General features: G+C 45.6%; 1 protein-coding gene across 2 annotated transcripts in view; it reads right to left on the bottom strand.

The window, feature by feature from the left end:
- Window positions 1-19,499, bottom strand: part of cplane1 (ciliogenesis and planar polarity effector 1) — a 311,037-nt gene that overhangs the window by 65,212 nt on the left and 226,326 nt on the right. For both annotated transcript variants that reach the window (XM_072257500.1, XM_072257501.1), the window contains exons 38-39: window positions 13,311-13,385; window positions 7,532-7,606 (exon numbers count right to left, since the gene is read on the bottom strand). In XM_072257500.1, the coding sequence (XP_072113601.1) occupies window positions 7,532-7,606; window positions 13,311-13,385 (150 nt within the window). The remainder of the gene's footprint in view (window positions 1-7,531; window positions 7,607-13,310; window positions 13,386-19,499) is intronic.

Below are 19,499 nucleotides of genomic sequence, written 5' to 3'. Positions count from 1 at the left end.
ACTTTGGTGTGTTGTCGTAGTGCATCTTGTAGATAGTACACACACTGCAACTGTTCATCAGTGGTGGAGGGATTGGATGGGTACCAATCAAGTGAGCTTCCTTGTACTGGATGGTGTTAAGCTTCCTGAGTGTTGATGGAGCTGCACTCATCCAGGTGAGTGGTGAGTATTCCATTACACTCCTGCTCTGAGCCTTGGCTTTAGGGAGTCAGGTGAGTTACATGCCACAGGATTCTTAGTGTTTGACCTGCTCTGGTAGCCGCAGCGTTTATATAGCTACACCAATTCAGTTTCCATCCAATGATAACCCCAGGATGTTGATATTAGGGGATTCAGTGTTGGTGATGCCATTGAATGTCAAGGGACAATGGTTAGAGCCTGTCTTGTTGGAGATGGTCATTGCCTGGCACTTGTGTGGCTTGAATGTTACCTGCCACCTGTCAGCCCAAGCCTGGATATTGTCCACGTCCTGCTGCATCTGGGTACGAACTGCTTCACTCTCTGAGGAGTCACAAATGGTGCAGCCATCTGCGAACATCCCCATGATGGAAGGAAGGTCATTGATGAAGCAACAGAAGATGGTTGGTCCTAGGACACTTACTTGAAGAATTCCTGCAGTGATGTTCTGAGGATGAGATGATTGACGTCCAACCACCACAACCATTTTCCTTTGTGTCAGGTATGATTCCAACCAGTGGAGGGTTTTCCTCCTCATTCCCATTGACTCCATTTTAACTAGGGCACCTTGATGCCATACTCAGTCAAATGTTGCCTTGATGTCAAAGGCGATCACTCTCATCTCACCTCTGGTATTTAGCTCTTTGGTCCATGTTTGGACCAAGGAGGTGATGAGGTCCTGACAGAACCCAAACTGGGCGTCAAGGTTATTGCACTGTTGATGACCCCTTCCATTCCTTTGCTTATGATTGAGAGTAGGTTGATAGGGTAGTAATTGGCTGGGTTGGACTTGTCCTATTTCTTGCGTACAGGGCATACCTGGGTAATTTTCCACATTCTCCAATATCCTCCTCCAATCCACCTGGGCAAGCTCCTCTCTCATGCCTCTGTAATTCCCTTTATTCCACTGCAATACTGATACATGTGACTTATGCTTCTCCCTCTCAAATTACAGTATGAACTCAATCATATTATAAACAAGAGAAAACCTGCAGATGCTGGAAATCTGAGCAGCACACACAAAATGCTGCAGGAACTTCAGCAGGCCAGGCAGCATCTCTGGAAAAGAGTACAGTCGACATTTTGGGCCAAAACCCTTCGGTAGGACTGGATAACAAAAGCTGAGAGTAGATTAGAAAGGTGGGGGTAGGGGAGAGAGAAACACCAGGCAATAGGTGAAACTTGGAGGGGGAGGGATGAAGCAAAGAGCTAGGAAGTTGATTGGTGAAAGGGACAGAAGGCTATGGAAGAAAGGGAAAAATAGGGGGAGAAGCACCAGAGGGAGGCAATGGGCGGGCAAGGAAATGAGGTGAGAGGGAAAGGGGGATAAGAAATGGTGGGGGGGGGGGCATTACTGTAAATTTGAGAAATCGATGTTCATGCCATCAGGTTGGAGGCTACCCAAATGGAATATAAGGTGTTGTTCCTCCAACCTAAGTGTGGCCTCAACCCGACAGTGGGAAGTGGAATTAAAATGGGTGGCCACTGGGAGATCCCGCTTGTTCTGGCAGATGGAGAGTAGATGCATGGCAGAGCACTCTCCCATCTATGTCGGGTCTCATCGATATACAAGAGGCCACACCACCAAACACATCTTTCCCTCCCCCGAACCCCCTTACTGCTTTCCGCTGGGATCGCTCCCTCTCTCATCCATTCGTCCCTCCCCACTGATCTCCTTCCTGGTACTTATCCTTGCAAGCGGAACAAGTGCTACACCTGCCCTACACTTCCTCCCTCACTACCATTTGGTGCCCCAAACAGTGCTTCTAGGTGAGGCGATACTGCACCTGTGAGTCTGTTGGGGTCTGGTGTGGCCTCTTGTATACCGGTGAGACCCGACGTAGATTGGGAGACCGCTTCGCCGAGCATCTACACTCCGTCCGCCAGAACAAGCAGGATCTCCCAGTGCCACCCATTTTAATTCCACTTCCCATTCCCATTCTGATATGGCCATCCATGGCCTCCTCCACTGTTGGGATAAGGCCACACTTAGGTTGGAGGAACAACACCTTATATTCCATTTGGATAGCCTCCAACCTGATGGCATGAACATCGATTTCTCAAACTTCCAGTAATGACTTCCCCACTCTTCACCACTTCCCAGCCCCTTTTCCCTCTCATGTTATCTCCTTGCCCGCCCATCGCCTCCCTCTGGTGCTCCTCCTCCCCACCCCCCCCTTTTTCCTTTCTTTCATAGCCTTCTGTCTCTTTCACCAATCAACTTCCTAGCCCTTTGCTTCATCCCTCCCCCTCCAAGTTTCACCTATTGTCGTGTTCCTTTCTTCCCTCCTCCCACCTTTCAAATCTACTCCTCAGCTTTTTTTTCTCCAGTCTTGCTGTAGGGTTTTGGCCCAAAATGTTGACTGTAATTTTTTTCCATAGATGCTGCCTGGCCAGCTGAGTTCCTTCAATCATATTTATGATTACTGCCTTCTAAGGGTTCCTTTACGTTAAGCTAATAAAATCTGGATTATTACGCAACACCCAATTTAAAATACCTTTCCACGAGTAGTCTTACATACAAGCTTCTCTAAAAAGTTATCTCGTAAGTATTCAATAAATTCTCTCTCTTGTGATCCAACACTAGCCTGATTTTCCTAATCCTCTTGCATATTGAAGTCGCCCATTACAATTGTGTCATTACCCTTATTACATTCCCTTTCCAGCTCCTTTTGCAATCTCAACCTCACATCCCGGAGGTCTACTATTTGGAGGCCTAAATATGATTCCCGTAATGTTTTTTAAACCCTTGCCGTTTCTTAACTCCACCAACACAGATTCGACATTCTCTGACTTCATGTCACCTCCTTCTAAAGATGTAATTCCATCTCTTACCAATTATGAGTTTTTAAAATTTATGAAAGGAAAAGGAAGATTAATTTCAATGGAGGTAAATTATGCTTAACTGCCTCATTTTTTTCTAGAAAGGTTGGCTAAAAATTCATTCTGTACTCAAAAGAGCATCAACAATTATTTTTGGATTATTAAATCTACAACTTACTGATGATGTTAACATACTGTGAGCTGTAGATATAATAATTTTCATGCAGGGGATTCCTGAGACCTGAAAATTATTTCACGGGTTCCTCCAGGGCAAAATGGTAAGCAAGGCTGGCTTAATGGCTCCAGGCCTGTATTCACTGGAATTCAGAAGAATGAGGAGTGACTTCACTGAAATCTATCGAGTGGTGAAAGGGTTTGATGGAGTGAATGTGGGAAGGATGCTTCCTATGGTGGGAAAGTCTAAGACCAGAGGGCACAGCCTCAAATAGAGAGGCGTCCTTTTAGTACAGAGATGAGGACGAAGTTCTTTAGCCAGAGAGTGATGAATCTTTGGAATTCTTTGCTACAGGCAGCTGCGGAAGCCAAGTCTTTATATATTTTTAAGCCGAGGTTGATAGATTCTTGATTGGTCAGGGAATGAAGGGATACAGGGGGAAGGCAGGAGATTGGACTGAGAGGAAAATTGGATCAGCCATAGTGAAATAGCAGAGCAGACTCGATGGGCCAAATGGCCTAATTATGCTCCTATATCTTATGGTAAAGGAGAATAAATAATTGTTACTCTGGATTTGATGCAGCACCAAAAACAAAAACACGCTAAGATAAAGACCACCATAATAATAATAAAAACATAATAAATATAAATAAGATGGCTTCTTTAGATAGATTGTGAACAAATGGTATTTGTTTGCTGGTACAGTTGGGGTGAGGCACGTGTCACTGGACATTGTGATCAATGCCCTTTCACCATACATTATCCATGGTGGTACAGGTTCAGGGGACAGAATGGCCTGGTCCTGCTCCCTATGTCTCAGCAACATGCAGCATCCCACATCCCCATAACATCCTCTCTGGGAGTGGGAGGAGAAATGCAGTACATTCAGATGGCATCTCACAAAACTCAGGAAATCTCTTCAGCAGTTTGAACGGGGCACGACTGCAAGCTCATGGAGGTCGGCCAGTGAGAACAGCGGAAAGAGTTTAAAAGCGAGCAGAGTTGAAAAGGTGACGGTTATTTCTTCAGCAGTTTGAACGGGGCACAATTGCGCAAGCATGTGGAGTTCGGCCAGTGAGAACAGCGGGAAGAGTTTAAAAGGAAGACATTTACAGAGCGGATGCCAGGACCGGGCAACGGAGTAGTGGGAACGAAGGCTTTGGCTCAACGGGGCTTCAGCGTTAAAGGGTCGCGGCCAGGTAGGTTATCTGTTTAAAATAAAGACAGAGTATGTATGTGTGTGAGGCCGGTTTTCTGTGCTCGGTGTCAGATGTGGGAGGTCCTAGAGACCCCCGGCCTCCTGGATGGCCACATCTGCACCAGGTGTGTCGAGCTGCAGCTCCTTAGAGACCGCATTAGGGAAGTGGAGATGCAGCTCGATGACCTTCGTCTGGTCAGGGAGAGTCAAGCCTCCTCTACATTTCCTGACACGCTCAGGACATCTAGTCTTCAAAGGAAGGAGTGGCAGATGTCTGTGGGAGGAAGGGTATCTGGGGGAATAGCTGACCTGCGTCACACACCATACCATCAGAATGTGCTGCACTCACCTGCTGCACAATGTCCAGGTCATTAGTTGAACACAGAACCTTTCTACCTGATACAGCAAGAGGCGGTACACAAACAGGCTGAGGGCCAGCTCTCCACAGAGAAATCTCATACAGCTGCTCCTTAGGAAGCGCCCACAGATGTAGTGTCGCCTCCTGGGAGTCTGAACAACGGCTGGGCTCTGAACTATTAATTCCTGAATAATTTAACAGAATTGGAGAGGATGCAAAGGTGCAGAGAAACAGGAAACAAGAGAGTCACGGCGACAAATAGATAAAAAAAAATAAGGAAAAACTAAGATGGAAAGATGAAGAGAGAAGTGACAGAAAGAGAAAGGAAGTGGATACATAGAGGACGGTGCAGGCAGAGAGAAAGAGGGTGAGAGGGAGAGAGAAAGAAAGATGGTGAGAGTGAGAGTCAGGAAGAGAGGGTGGCGAGAGAGAGATAGTGAGAGGGAGAGAGAAAGAGGGAGAAGAGGGACAAGGGAAGTGAGAGGGTGAGGATGGTAGAGGAAAGCAGAAACGTGTGCATAAGAGGGAAAGGGAGAGAGAGAAAATAGGGGTACTAAGACTGTTATCACAAAGGGCAGGGAAGATCCAAATGTTTTGTTAAAGAGGAAATGTGTGAAGTATTTGATAAGATAAAGGTTGGAAGAGAATTAGCACTGTATAAATCCCCAGGCCAGATGGAATATACCCCAGTTAACTGTGGATATTATTCCCATGTTTTACAAATTTCCCTCTGAGGAAGGGAGGAAGTGGTTATTGGAGTCAGCATAACATTGTGGGCTGAATGGCCTATTTTGTGCTATACTGTTCCATGTTCTATGATTATTACACACCAGGGACGAGTTAATGGTGAGCTTTCCAAGGGATGGTATAACCTTCATCTAGAAGGATGGAGATTGATCAGGGAAGGTTGTGTCTGATCCACGATTACATTTTTCCAGTGAGCTAAGGTGAGGGGCAGTACACTTGATACATGGATTACAGCACGACTTGGTGGTGGGAAGTACAGTGTAATAGTTAAACCATATAACAATTACAGCACAGAAACAGGCGATCTCAGCCCTTCTAGTCCATGTTGAACTCTTACTCTCACCTAGTCCTACCGACCTGCATTCGGCCCATAACCCTCCATTCCTTTCCTGTCCATATATCTATCCAATTTAACTTTAAACGACAACATTGAACCTGCCTCAACCACTTCTGCTGGAAGCTCGTTCTACACAGCTACCACTCTCTAAGTAAAGAAGTTCCCCCTCATGTTACCCCTAAACTTTTGCCCTTTAACTCTCAACTCATGTCCTCTTGTTTGAATCTCCCCTACTCTCAATGGAAAAAGCCTATCCACGTCAACTCTATCTATCCCTCTTATAATTTTAAATACCTCTATCAAGTCCCCTCTCAACCTTCTACGCTCCAAAGAATAAAGACCCAACTTGTTCAACCTTTCTCTGTAACTTAGGAGATGAAACCCAGGTAACATTTTAGTAAATCAATTTCCCTTGGGATCAATAAAGTATGACTATGACTATGACTAAATCTTCTCTGTACTCTCTCTATTTTGTTGACATCTCTCCTATAATTCGGTTAAAGGAAGATTTTGTGGGTTTCGTTTTTGATATATACAGTACATTAATTATTTGCATCTGAAAAGAAGTGGCATAACAACATGGTTTACTGACGACACAAAACTCGGGAGGGTGTTGAGTGATGTGGAGGAAGGAAGGTATCTTTGATTTACATCCACAAGAGAGGGGCAGAGGGAGAGGGGAGAGAGAGGGGGTAGAGAGACAGTGAGAGAGAGGGGAGACAGAGGAGGGAGAGATGGGGAAGGGGGAGGGGAAAGAGAGGGAGAGAGTGGGGAGAGGGGGGAAGAGAGGGGAAGAGGGGGAGAGGAGAGGGGGAGCGGGGAGAGGGGGATGGGAAGAGGGGAAGAGGGAGAGAAAGAGCAGGAGAGGGAGAGGGGGGAGAGAGAGGGGAAGAGAGTGAGGGAGATGGAAGGAAACAGATTCCAGATGGGGAGGGAAAGATGGAGAAGAGGGCAGAGACATTAAGGGGAGGGAGATGGAGAGGGGGGACAAGGAGATAGAGAGACACATAGAAAGATGGAGATACAAATCACCAGAATAATTGTGTTGGGGCAAATGTAACAACCAGAGATTGGAGATACCATCAGTCAGTGGTCGCAGGGAAACATTCACAGGGCCCCATAGCCAAGTGAGTGACATTCAGTCGGGAAGAGCCTGACACACCTCTGAAATGGAGGGCGCCTGCACTCTGGAGTTAGTGTGGGTGTGCCTGAGGTGGGTACACAGACTCCCGTGTTTGTCGTGGACTGGGCCCTGCCGAGGGAAACTGTCTTAGAAACACAGAAACATAGAAAATAGGTGCAGGAGTAGGCCATTCGGCCCTTCTAGCCTGCACCGCCATTCAGTATGATCATGGCTGATCATCCAACTCAGAACCCTGTACCAGCCTTCCCCCCATACCCCCGATCCCTTTAGCCACAAGGGCCATATCTAACTCCCTCTTAAATATAGCCAATGAACTGGCCTCAACTGTTTCCTGTGGCAGAGAATTCCACAGATTCACCACTCTCTGTGTGAAGAAGTTTTTCCTCACCTCAGTCCTAAAAGGCTTCTCCTTTATCCTCAAACTGTGACCCCTTGTTCTGGACTTCCCCAACATTGGGAACGATCTTCCTGCATCTAGCCTGTCCAATCCTTTTAGGATTTTATATGTTTCAATAAGATCTTCATGAGGCTTCCCTCCCCTACTGATAACCAACACACGTAGAGAGTCAGACCTGCAGCGGCTGTGGGTGGATGGTCCTCAATGTCAGAGCAGGCGAGAATCCCAGCGTCCCGGTATGATTTAGGAGCTGCAGGAAACAGAAGGGAAATAGACCAGTCAATCAAATGGCCCACACGTCAGGAGAAAGGGCTCATAGACACACAGGGACAAACTTCTTTACTCAGAGCATAGTACAACTGTGAACAAGCAGTCATCTTAATCTGAACCAGCCTGTAGTATTCTTCCGATATCAACTGTAAATGGGCTTGAGGAGCTGAGTTATGGGGAAAATTTAAATTAGGATCGGACTTTATTCCCTGGAGCACAGGAGAATGAGTGGAGATTTGAATTGAAATGAATTGACTATTTCTTACATCCTTCACATACATGGGGAGTAAAAATCTTTACATTATGTCTCCACCTGAATGTGCAATGTGTAAATTATAGCAACTTGTAATAAATAGTATGCACAGTAAGATATACAACAGAGCAGCATTTAATAGAGCATTACAAAATTATGAGGGGCATAGATGGGGCTTTTCCTGCTGAGGTTGGGTGAAACTCGAACTAGAGGTCATAGGTTAAGGGTGAAAGGTGAAATGTTTAAGGGAAACATGAGGGGGAATTGCTTCACTACGGGAGGTAAGCGTGTGGAATGAGCTGCCATCGGAAGTGGTGGATGTGGGTTTGATTTCAGCATTTCAGAGAAATTTGGAGAGGTACGTGGATGAGAGGGGTATGGAGGACTATGGTTCAGGTGCAGGTCAATGGGACTAGGCAGGATAATAACTCAGCATGGTCTAGATGGTCTCTGGTGTGGTGCTCTGAGGCAGAGCATCAGGGACCAGACAGGAGGAGAGAAAGAGAACCGAGGTACTCCACAGGGGAGGTGGCTTCACGAACTGTGAGACAGCCCAGCATGGCCAAGTTGGCAGAGGGTTCAGTAACACAATCGAGCAGAGAGACAGTCTCACTGTTACCATTTGTTGTTTCGTGGCTACAGTTCATTGCAATATGTTAAAAAAAAATCCCTATAAATTGTGGGCCGAAGGGCCTGTATTGTGATGTATGTTTTCTATGTTGCTAAATTACAATAGGAAATATATATGAAACATTAAATTAAATACAGTAAGTAGTGCAAAAGAAAGAAATTAAAAATGATGGGTTCATTGGTTCACTGTCCATTCAAAAATCTGCTGGTGGAAAGGAAGAAGCAGTTTCTGAAATGTTGAGTGTGTGCCTTCAGGCTCCTGTACCTCCTCCCTGATGGTAACAATGAGAAGAGGGCATGTCCTGGGTGATGGATGCAGCCATTTTGAGGTCATTCCAGATGTGTTTAGTGCTAAGACACTAGGGCTCATGATGGTACTGGTTGAGTTTACAACTTCCTGCAGCTCTCTCTGATCCTGTGCAATTGGACTTCCATACCAGAGAGTGATGCAACCAGTTAGAATGCTCTCCATGGTATGTCTGTAGAAATTTGCGAAAGTCTTTGGTGACATACCAAGTCTCCACAAACTCCAAGTGAAATATAGTCGCTGTCGTGCCTTCCTTGGGCTCAGGATAGATCATGAGAGATGTTGACATTCAGCAACTGGAAACTTCTTACATTTTCCACTGCTGATCCTTCAATGAGGGCTGGTGTGAGTTCCCTCAGCTTCACCTTCCTACAGTCCATAATCAATTCCTCGGTCTTACTGACAATGAGTGCAAGGTTGTTGATGTGACACCACTCAATCAGCTGATCCAACTCATTCCTGTTTGCCTCCTCGTCACCATCTGAAATTCTGCCAATAAATAGTTGTGTCGTTGGCAAGTTCATAGATGAAGTTTAAACTGTGCCTAGCCACACAGTCACGGATGCAGAGAGTAGAACAGTGAACTAAGCATGTATTTGGCCTGATCCCTCACCCAGCTGCTCACCAGACCTACAGAATCCAATTTCACCACTCATGTTGGAGTTATTTTAAACAACAAGCATGTTAACTGCTGTTCTGGACAATAATGCGGAGAAAGATCCGAGGAACCAAGGAACAGTGAAGGGACAGGATTGTGGCCAGAGGTCCCCAGACAGTCGGCAAAGATCCAAGGCAAATATTCAGCAAGTTTCTGAGCAGCTCTGCATGTCCAAGACAACAATGGTGGAGGATTCCAATCAGCTTGATTGACAGTAGTGGGATTTCAAGAGCTACCTTACAGCCAGACCAATTTACCTGGCTAAGAGATAGAGTCGCCAAGTCACGGAACAAAGAACATTGCAGTATAGTACAGGCCCTTCACCTCACAATGTGCCAGCCTTTTAACCTCGTGTAAGATCAACCTAACCCCTTAATTAATCCACAACTAATGAAGGCAACTCAACATCTGCTTTCTTAAGAAGCCTATCAACTTACGTGGCACCTTTGAGGGATTGATGGGTATGAACCCCAAGTTCCCAGCTGCAGGACTCCCCACTCTGAGCACATGTGGATTGATGTCGCTGTGAGAGTAAAGAATTCTGAGCTCACTGCACAGTCCACACCTACACATGAACCGTAACCCATTCACTCCACTGCCCAGGATCCGATTTCACAGCTGAGTCGCAGAGGGTTTAGCAAGGATGCAGCGGCCATGCTGAACCATCTTAGCCAAAACAAGGTGGCAGTTGTCGGGAAATGTAGGGGAGGCTTTACCCAAACACAGAGCAGCGGAAACGATTCTGCCGTGAATAGTCATAGTCATAGTCATATTCATACTTTATTGATCCCGGGGGAAATCGGTTTTCGTTACAGTTGCACAATAATAGATAGTAATAGAACCATAAATAGTTAAATAGGAATATGTAAATTATGCCAGTAAATTATGAAATAAATCCAGGACCAGCCTATTGGCTCAGGGTGTCTGACCCTCCAAGGGAGGAGTTGTAAAGTTTGATGGCCACAGGCAGGAATGACTTCCTATGACGCTCTGTGCTGCATCTCGGAGGAATGAGTCTCTGGCTGAATGTACTCCTGTGCCCACCCAGTACATTATGTACTGGATGGGAGACATTGACCAAGATGGCATGCAACTTAGACAGCATCCTCTTTTCAGACACCACCGTCAGAGAGTCCAGTTCCATCCCCACAACATCACTGGCCTTACGAATGAATTTGTTGATTCTGTTGGTGTCTGCTACCCTCAGCCTGCTGCCCCAGCACACAACAGCAAACATGATAGCACTGGCCACCACAGACTCGTAGAACATCCTCAGCATCGTCCGGCAGATGTTAAAGGACCTCAGTCTCATCAGGAAATAGAGACGGCTCTGACCCTTCTTGTAGACAGCATCAGTGTTCTTTGACCAGTCCAGTTTATTGTCAATTCGTATCCCCAGGTATTTGTAATCCTCCACCATGTCCACACTGACCCCCTGGATGGAAACAGGGGTCACCGGTACCTTAGCTCTCCTCAGGTCTACCACCAGCTCCTTAGTCTTTTTCACATTAAGCTGCAGATAATTCTGCTCACACCATGTGACAAAGTTTCCTACCGTAGCCCTGTACTCAGCCTCATCTCCCTTGCTGATGCATCCAACTATGGCAGTCATCAGAAAACTTCTGAAGATGATAAGACTCTGTGCAGTAGTTAAAGTCCGAGGTGTAAATGGTGAAGAGAAAGGGAGACAAGACAGTCCCCTGTGGAGCCCCAGTGCTACTGATCACTCTGTCGGACACACAGTGTTGCAAGCACACATACTGTGGTCTGCCAGTCAGTAATCAAGAATCCATGATACCAGGGAAGCATCCACCTGCATCGCTGTCAGCTTCTCCCCCAGCAGAGCAGGGTGGATGGTGTTGAACGCACTGGAGATGTCAAAAAACATGACCCTCACAGTGCTCGCTGGCTTGTCCAGGTGGGCGTAGACACAGTTCAGCAGGAAGACGATGGCATCCTCAACTCCTAGTCGGGGCTGGTAGGCGAACTGGAGGGGATCTAAGTGTGGCCTGACCATAGGCTGGAGCAGCTCCAGAACAAGTCTCTCTAGGGTCTTCATGATGTGGGAGGTCAATGCCACCGGTCTGTAGTCATTGAGGCTGCTGGGGCGCGGCATCTTCGGCACAGGGACGAGGCAGGACGTCTTCCACAGTACAGGAACCCTCCGGAGCCTCAGGCTCAGGCTGAATACATGGCGAAGTACTCCACATAGCTGAGGGGCACAGGCTTTGAGCACCCTGGTACTGACACCATCCGGTCCTGCAGCCTTGCTTGGGTTGAGACATTTCAGCTGTCTTCTCACCTGTTCAGCTGTGAAGCCCACCATGGTGGTTTCGTGTGGGGAAGGGGTACAGTCATGAGAGCAGGATGGGGGACTGTGAGGAGGGGTAGGAGGGGAGAGTGGAATGATAATCCAAATAATAGACTGCAAAATAACGAGCCATGAGGGGCCACAAAACAAGAGAGAACAGAAACTAAACACAACAGGCAACAAGGTAAACTTTAGGCAGGGAGAGTGAAAACTAAAAGCTACTGTTTTAGGCCGGCTGGTGCGATGAGCGAACAAGGTGTGTGGATGAGAACTGGGGTTATATAGGCTGCTGAAGATGAGTCTGGAATGAGTGACGGGAAGACATCAGCGGGAGCAGGCTTGAGAGCAGCGAGGGGAATTTGCACCCATCTCTAAATCCAGGCTGGGGAAAGACACTGCCCTTGGATGTGTGAGAGTTGTGGGCTTCAGGGAAGAAGGACAACCCCCTCCCAGCTTACACTGATACAATCTCCCCGGTTCCCCGGACTATGCCCCAGCAGTCTGATGTATCCAGCAATGAACTATCAGGGGATGTGGTATGGTGAAAGGAGTCTGAGAGATAATGAAGGCAAATGGAGATGGTTGGGACTAAAAGGTCAGCATGGACAGGTAGGGCCAAATAGACCAGTTTTTTTATTTTTCAATTTTATTTTGGAGACACAGTGTAGAACAGACCCTTCTGACTCACCAAGCTGTGCCGCCCAGTGATCCACTGATTTAACCCCAGTCTAATCACAGACAATGTTCAGTGACCAATTAACCTACTGACAGGTACGGCTTTGGGCTGTGGGAAGAAACTAGAGCACCCAGTGGAAACCCATGTAGTCAATGAAGAGGATACAACCTCCTTTCAGATGGTGCTGGAAATGAGTCCAAATGTATAATGCCCTAAGCTGTAATCACGTTGCACTAGTTGCTGGGCCACCGTGGCATCTAACCCATTTTGTAACTCCACTGCCATCAGGAGGCAGTAACACAAATGGTGGGGAGAAGGGAGAGATTTTGGCTTCCTATGGGCGTCTGGAAGTAGAGAAAGAAGAGAGAGGGAGGGAGGGAGGAAGAGAGGGGGGAGAGAGAGGGAGAGAGGGAGAGAGGGAGAGAGAGTGAGACAGAGAAAGCAAGAGAGATAGAGAGATGGAGAGAGATACGGAGGAGTGGTGAGAAGAGGACTGAAGACAGAGGGGCACAACAGGCAGAGAGTCACAGAGGCAGAAAGAAAAAGAGAGACACGAATCACCAAAATAATTATGTCTGGCACATCTGTAACGACCAGAGATCGGAGATATCATTTCAGTCAGTGGTCTCTGGATGACATTCACAGGTCCTGATTGACTGGCCCTGCAGCAATGCGAGTGGTATTCAGTCCAGAGGAGTGTGACACACCTCCTCAGTGGAGTCAGCTTGTGCTGAGGAGTTAGGGGGTTGTGCCTGATGTGGGTGCGCAGACTATAGGATTTGTCATGCCGAGGGAAACTGTCTACCCAACTGATAACCGAAGCATGAAACAACGGGTGGAAAGTCAGACCTGCAGTGGCAGTTGGTGGGTGGTCTTCAATCTCAGAGCAGGTGAGAATCCCAGCATCCCGGTACGATTTAGGAGCTACAGAAAGCAGAAGGGAGGAAAACCAGTCAAGCAAATGCCCAGCACATCAGGATGAAGGGCACATAGACACACAGACAAAAACTTCTTCACACAGAGGATGGCGTGAGTGTGGAATGAGCTGGAACTTAGTCTGAACCAACCCGTAGCCTTCTTCCCCTTTAATTCAGTCCGTATTCTTTCTAGATTTAGACTCAGATTCAGACATGGACATGCAGACTTGTCCTTACCAACTGTGTTGCCCAGTGAGCCAGTCCCAATGGCCTGCATTTGGCCGATAGCTCTCTAAAAGCTCTCCAAAAGGGCAATGTTATGGTGGTCATGGGAGATTTTAACATGCAGGTCGATTGCGAAAATCAGGATGGCAATGGATCTCAAGAGAGTGAGTTTTTTGAATGCCTAAGAGATAGCTTTTTAGAGCAGTTTTTAGAGCATTGAGCCTACTAGGGGATCAGCTATACTGGATTGGGTGTAATGCAGTGAACTGGAGGTGATTAGGGAGCTTAAAGTAAAAGAACTCTTAAAAACCAGTGATCACAATATGAAACTTGAAATTTGATAGGGAGAAAGTAAAGTCTGATGTAGCAGTGTTTCAGTGGAGTAAGGGAAATTACAGTGGTATGAGAGAGGAGTTGGCTAAAGTAAATTGGAAAGAGATGCTGGCAGGGATGACAGTAGAGCAGCAATGGCTTGAGTTTCTGGGAAAAATGAGGAAGGTGCAGGACTGTGTATTCCAAAAATGAAGAAATACTCAAATGGCAAAATAGTACAACAGTGGCTGACAAGGTAAGTCAGGTGTAAAAGCAAAAAAAAGGTCCTACAACAAAGCAAAAATTAGTGGGAAGATAGAAGACTTGGAAGTTTCTAAAAACCTACAAACAGCAATGAATAAAATCATTAGAATGAAAAGATGAAATACGAATAAGCCAGCAAATAATTTCAAGGTGGAGAGTAAAGGTTTGTTCAAGTACGTTAAAAATAAAAGAGAAATGAGAGTGGTATAGGACCGCTAGAAAATGAGGCAGGAAAAATAATAATGGGGGACAAGGAGATGGTTAATGAACTAAATGAGTATTTTGTGTCAGTCTTCACTATGGAAGACACCAGCAGTATGCCTGATGTTGTAGTGTGTGAAGGAAGAGAAGTAAGTTACTATTACAAGGGAGAAGGTGCTCAAAAAGCTGAAAGACCTAAAGGTACGTAAGTCACCCAGACCAGAGGAACTGCACCCTAGGGTTCTGAAAGAGGTAGTGTTAGAGATTGTGGTGGCATTAGAAATCATCTTTCAAAAATCATTGACTCTGGCATGGTGCCAGGGGACTGGAAAATTACAAATGTCATATCACTCTTTAAGAAAGGAGGAAGGCAGGAGGAAGGAAATTATAGACCAATTAGCCTGACTTCAGTGGTAGGGAAAATGTTACAGTCAATTGTTAAGGATGAGGTGATGGAATACTTGGTGACACTGGACAAGATAATACAAAGTCAGCATGGTTTCCTTCAGAGAAAATCCTGCCTGACGAACCTGTTGGAATTCTTAGAGGAGATTACAAATAGGATAGATAAAGGGGATGCAGTGGATGTTGTATATTTGGACTTTCAGAAGACCTTTAACAAGGTGCCACACATGAGGCTGCTTACCAAGTTAAGAGCCCAACGTATTACAGGAAAGTTACTAACATGGTTAGAGCATTGGCTGATGGGTAGGAGGCAGCGAGTGGGAATAAGAGGATCTTTTTCTGGTTGTCTGCCAGTGACTAGTGGTGTTCCGCAGGGGTTGGTGTTGGGACCAGTTCTTTTTATACTGTATATACATGATGTAGATGGTGGAATTTGTTGCCAAGTTTGCAGATAATACGAAGATTGGTGGAGTGACGGGTAGTGCTGAGGAAACAGGTAGGATGCAGAAGGACTTAGATTAGGAGAATGGGCAAGGAATTGGCAAAGGAAATACAATGTTAGAAAATACATGGTCATGCACTTTGTTAGTAGAAATAAATGTGCAGACTATTTTCTAAACAGGGAGAAAATCCAGAAATCTGAGGTGCAGAGGGACTTGGGAGTCCTTGTGCACAACACCTTGAAGATTAACTTGCAGGTTGAATCAGTGGTGAGGAAGGCAAATGGCACATTAGCATTCATTTCAGGAAGTCTAGAATACAAGAGCAAGGATGTGATGTTGAGGCTTTATAAGGCACTGGTGAGGCCTCACCTTGAGTATTGTGAACAGTTTTGGGTCCCTCATTTTAGAAAAGATGTGCTGGCATCAGATGAGGGGGGATCTCATTGAAACCTTTCGAATGCTGAAAGGCCTAGACAGAGTAGATGTGGAAAGGATATTTCCTGTGGTGGGAGGGTCTAGGACAAGAGGGCACAGCCTCAGGATAGAGGGCCACCCTTTCAAAACAGAGATGCGGAGAAATTTCTTTAGCCAAAGGGTGGTGAATTTGTGGAATTTGTTGCCACAAGCAGCTGTGGAGGCCAGGTTGTTGGAGGTATTTAAGAAGGGATTGAAAGGTTTTTGATTGGACATGGTATCAAAGGTTATGGGGAGAAGGCTGGAAACTGGGGTTGTGGAGGAGAAAAAAAGGATCAGTGATGATTGAATAGTGGAGCAGATTCGATGGGCCAGATGGCCTAATTCTGCTCCTATGTCCTATGGTATCAGAATCAGGTTTAATATGACTGGCCCACTGTACGTCGTGAAATTTGTTGTTTTTTTGGCAGCAGTACATTGCAATACATAACAGTGAAAAAAGAAGATAGATTACAATATGAAGTATATACAAAAATATAATTAAATAAGTAATGCAAAAAGAGAGGAAAAAATAGTGAGGTGGTCTTCATGGGTTCAATGTCCATTCAGAAATCTGATGTTGGAGGGAAGAAGCTGCTTCTGAAACACTGAGTGTGTGTCTTCAGTCTCCTGTACCTCCTCCCTGAGGGTAGCAATGAGAAGAGGGCATGTCCTGGGTGATGGGGGTCCTTAGGGATGGACGCTGTCTTTTTGAGGCATCGCTTTTTGAAGGTGTCCTGGATGTTGGGGGTAGGGAGAGGGGCTGGTGCCCATGACTGAGCTCATTGAGTTTACAACGTTCTCTGATCCTGTGAAGTGGTCTCCATACCAGACGCTGATGCAGCCAATTAGAATACTCTCCACAGTACATCTGTAGAAATTTGGTGAAATACCAAATCTTGTCAAACTCCTAATGAAATATAGCTGCTTTGTAATTGCATCAATATGTTGGACCAGGATAGATGTTCAGAGACGTTGACACTCAGGAACTTGAAAATGCTCGCTCAGCTGATTTATCTCATCACCACCTGAACTTCTACCAACTCTGCCTAGCCATACAGTCACGGATGCAGAGAGCAGAACAATGAACTAAGCACGTATTTTGCCTGATCCCTCACCCAGTTGCTCACCAGACCTACAAAACCCAATTTCACCACTCATGTTGGGGTTATTTAAAACAACAAGCATGATAATGAGAGGCATTGATCGTGTGGATAGTCAGAGGCTTTTCCCCAGGGCTGAAATGGCTAGCATGAGAGGGTATAGTTTTAAGGTGCTTGGAAGTAGGTACAGAGGAGATGTCAGGGGTAAGTTATTTTACTCAGAGTGGTGAGTGCGTGGAATGGGCTGCCAGCAGCGGTGCTGGAGGTGGAAACGTTAGGGTCTTTTAAGAGACTCCTGAATGGCTACATGGAGCTTAGAAAAATAGAGGGCTATGGGAAAAGCCTAGGTAGTTCTAAGGTAAGGACGTGTTCAGCACAGCTTTGTGGGCTGAAAGGCCTGTATTGTGCTGTATGTTTTCTATGTTTCTATGTTTCCAACTGCTGTGTTGGACAATAATGTGGAGAAGGGTCAATAAATCAGGCCTTGAGTTGCACCAAAGAAAGGTGAAGGGACAGGATTGTGGCCAGGGGTCTTCAGACAGTCAGCAGAGATCCAAGGTAAACACTCATAGAACATTACAGCACAGAAACAGGCCTTTAGGCCCACCTTGGCTGTACCAAACCATTTTTCTGCCTAGTCCCACTGACCTGCACCTGGACCATATCCCTCCATACACCTCTCATCCATGTATCTGTCCAAGTTTTCCTTAAATGTTAAAAGTGAGCCCACATTTACCACTTCATCTGGCAGCTCATTCCATACTCCCACCACTCTGTGTGAAGAAGCCCCCCCCCAATGTTCCCTTTAAACTTTTCCCCCTTCACCTTTAACCCACGACCACTGTTTTTTCTCTCCCCTTGCCTCAGTGGAAAAAGTCTGCTTGCATTCACTCTATCTATACTCATCATAATTTTATATACCTCTATCAAATCTCCCCTCATTCTTCTACGCTCCAGGGAATAAAGTCCTAACCTATTCAACCTTTCTCTGTAACTGAGTTTCTCAAGTCCCGGCAACATCCTTGTAAACCTTCTCTGCACTCTTTCAACCTTATTTATATCCTTCCTGTAATTTGGTGACCAAAACTGTACACAATACTCCAAATTCGGCCTCACCAATGCCTTATACAACCTCATCATAACATTCCCGCTCTTATACTCAATACTTTGATGTATAAAGGCCAATGTACCAAAAGCTCTCTTTATGACCCTATCTACCTGTGACGCCACTTTTAGGGAATTTTGTATCTGTATTCCCAGATCCCTCTGTTCTACTGCACTCCTCAGTGCCTTACCATTTACCTTGTATGTTCTACCTTGGTTTGTCCTTCCAAAGTGCAATACCTCACACTTCCCTGTATTAAACTCCATCTGCCATTTCTCAGCCCATTTTTCCAGCTGGTCCAAATCCCTCTGCAAGCTTTGAAAACCTTCCTCACTGTCCACTACACCTTCAATCTTTGTATCATCAGCAAATTTGCTGATCCAATTTACATTATCATCCAGATCATTGATATAGATGACAAATAACAATGGACCCAGCACTGATCCCTGTGGCACACCACTAGTCACAGGCCTCCACTCGGAGAAGCAATTCTCTACCACCACTCTCTGGCTTCTTCCATTGAGCCAATGTCTAATCCAATTTACTACCTCTCCATGTATACCTAGCGACTAAATCTCCCTAACTAACCTCCCATGCGGGACCTTGTCAAAGGCCTTACTGAAGTCCATGTAGACAACATCCACTGCCTTCCCTCCATTCACTTTCCTGGTAACCTCCTCGAAAAACTCCAACAGATTGGTTAAATATGACCTACCACGCACAAAGCCATGTTGACTATCCCTAATAAGTCCCTGTCCATCCAAATACTTGTAGATCCCATTTCTTAGTACTCCCTCCAATAATCTACTACTACCAACGTCAAACTTACTGGCCTATGATTTCTCGAATTACTTTTAGAGCCTTTTTTAAACAATGGAACAACATTAGCTATCCTCCAATCCTCCGGCACCTCACCTGTAGATACCGACATTTTAAATATATCTGCCAGGGCCCCTGCAATTTCAACAATAGTCTCCTTCAAGGTCTGAGGGAATATCCTGTTAGGTCCTGGGGATTTATCTACTCTGATTTGCCTCATGATAGCAAGCACCTCCTCCTCCTCAATCTGTATAGGTTCCATGAACTCACTACTTGTTTGCATTATTTCCATTGACTCCATGCCCGTTTCCTTAGTAAATAAAGATGCAAAAAAAACATTTAATATCTCCCCCATGTCTTTTGGTTCCATACACAGCCGACCACTCTGATCTTCAAGATGACAAATTTTATCCCTTACTATCCTTTTGCTCTTAATATACCTGTAGAAGCCTCTTTGGATTATCCTTCACCTTGACTGCCAAAGCAACCTCATGTCTTCTTTTAGCCCTCCTGATTTCCTTTAAGTATTTTTTTGCACTTTTTATATTCCTCAAGCACCTTATTTGCTCCCTGTTTCCTATACATGTCATACATCTCTCTCTTCTTCTTTATCAGAGTTCTAATATCCCTTGAGAACCAAGGTTTCTTATTTTTATTCACTTTGCCTTTAATCCTGACAGGAACACACAAACTCTGCACTCTCAAAATTTCTCCTTTGAAGGCCTCTCACTTACCAATCACATCCTTGCCAGAGAACAACCTGTCCCAGTCCACGCTTTTTAGATCCTTTC

Source organism: Mobula birostris, chromosome 5 (genome assembly GCF_030028105.1).
Source record: "Mobula birostris isolate sMobBir1 chromosome 5, sMobBir1.hap1, whole genome shotgun sequence".
Lineage (NCBI taxonomy): Eukaryota > Metazoa > Chordata > Chondrichthyes > Myliobatiformes > Myliobatidae > Mobula > Mobula birostris.
This window is presented reverse-complemented; position numbering and strand designations above follow the sequence as displayed.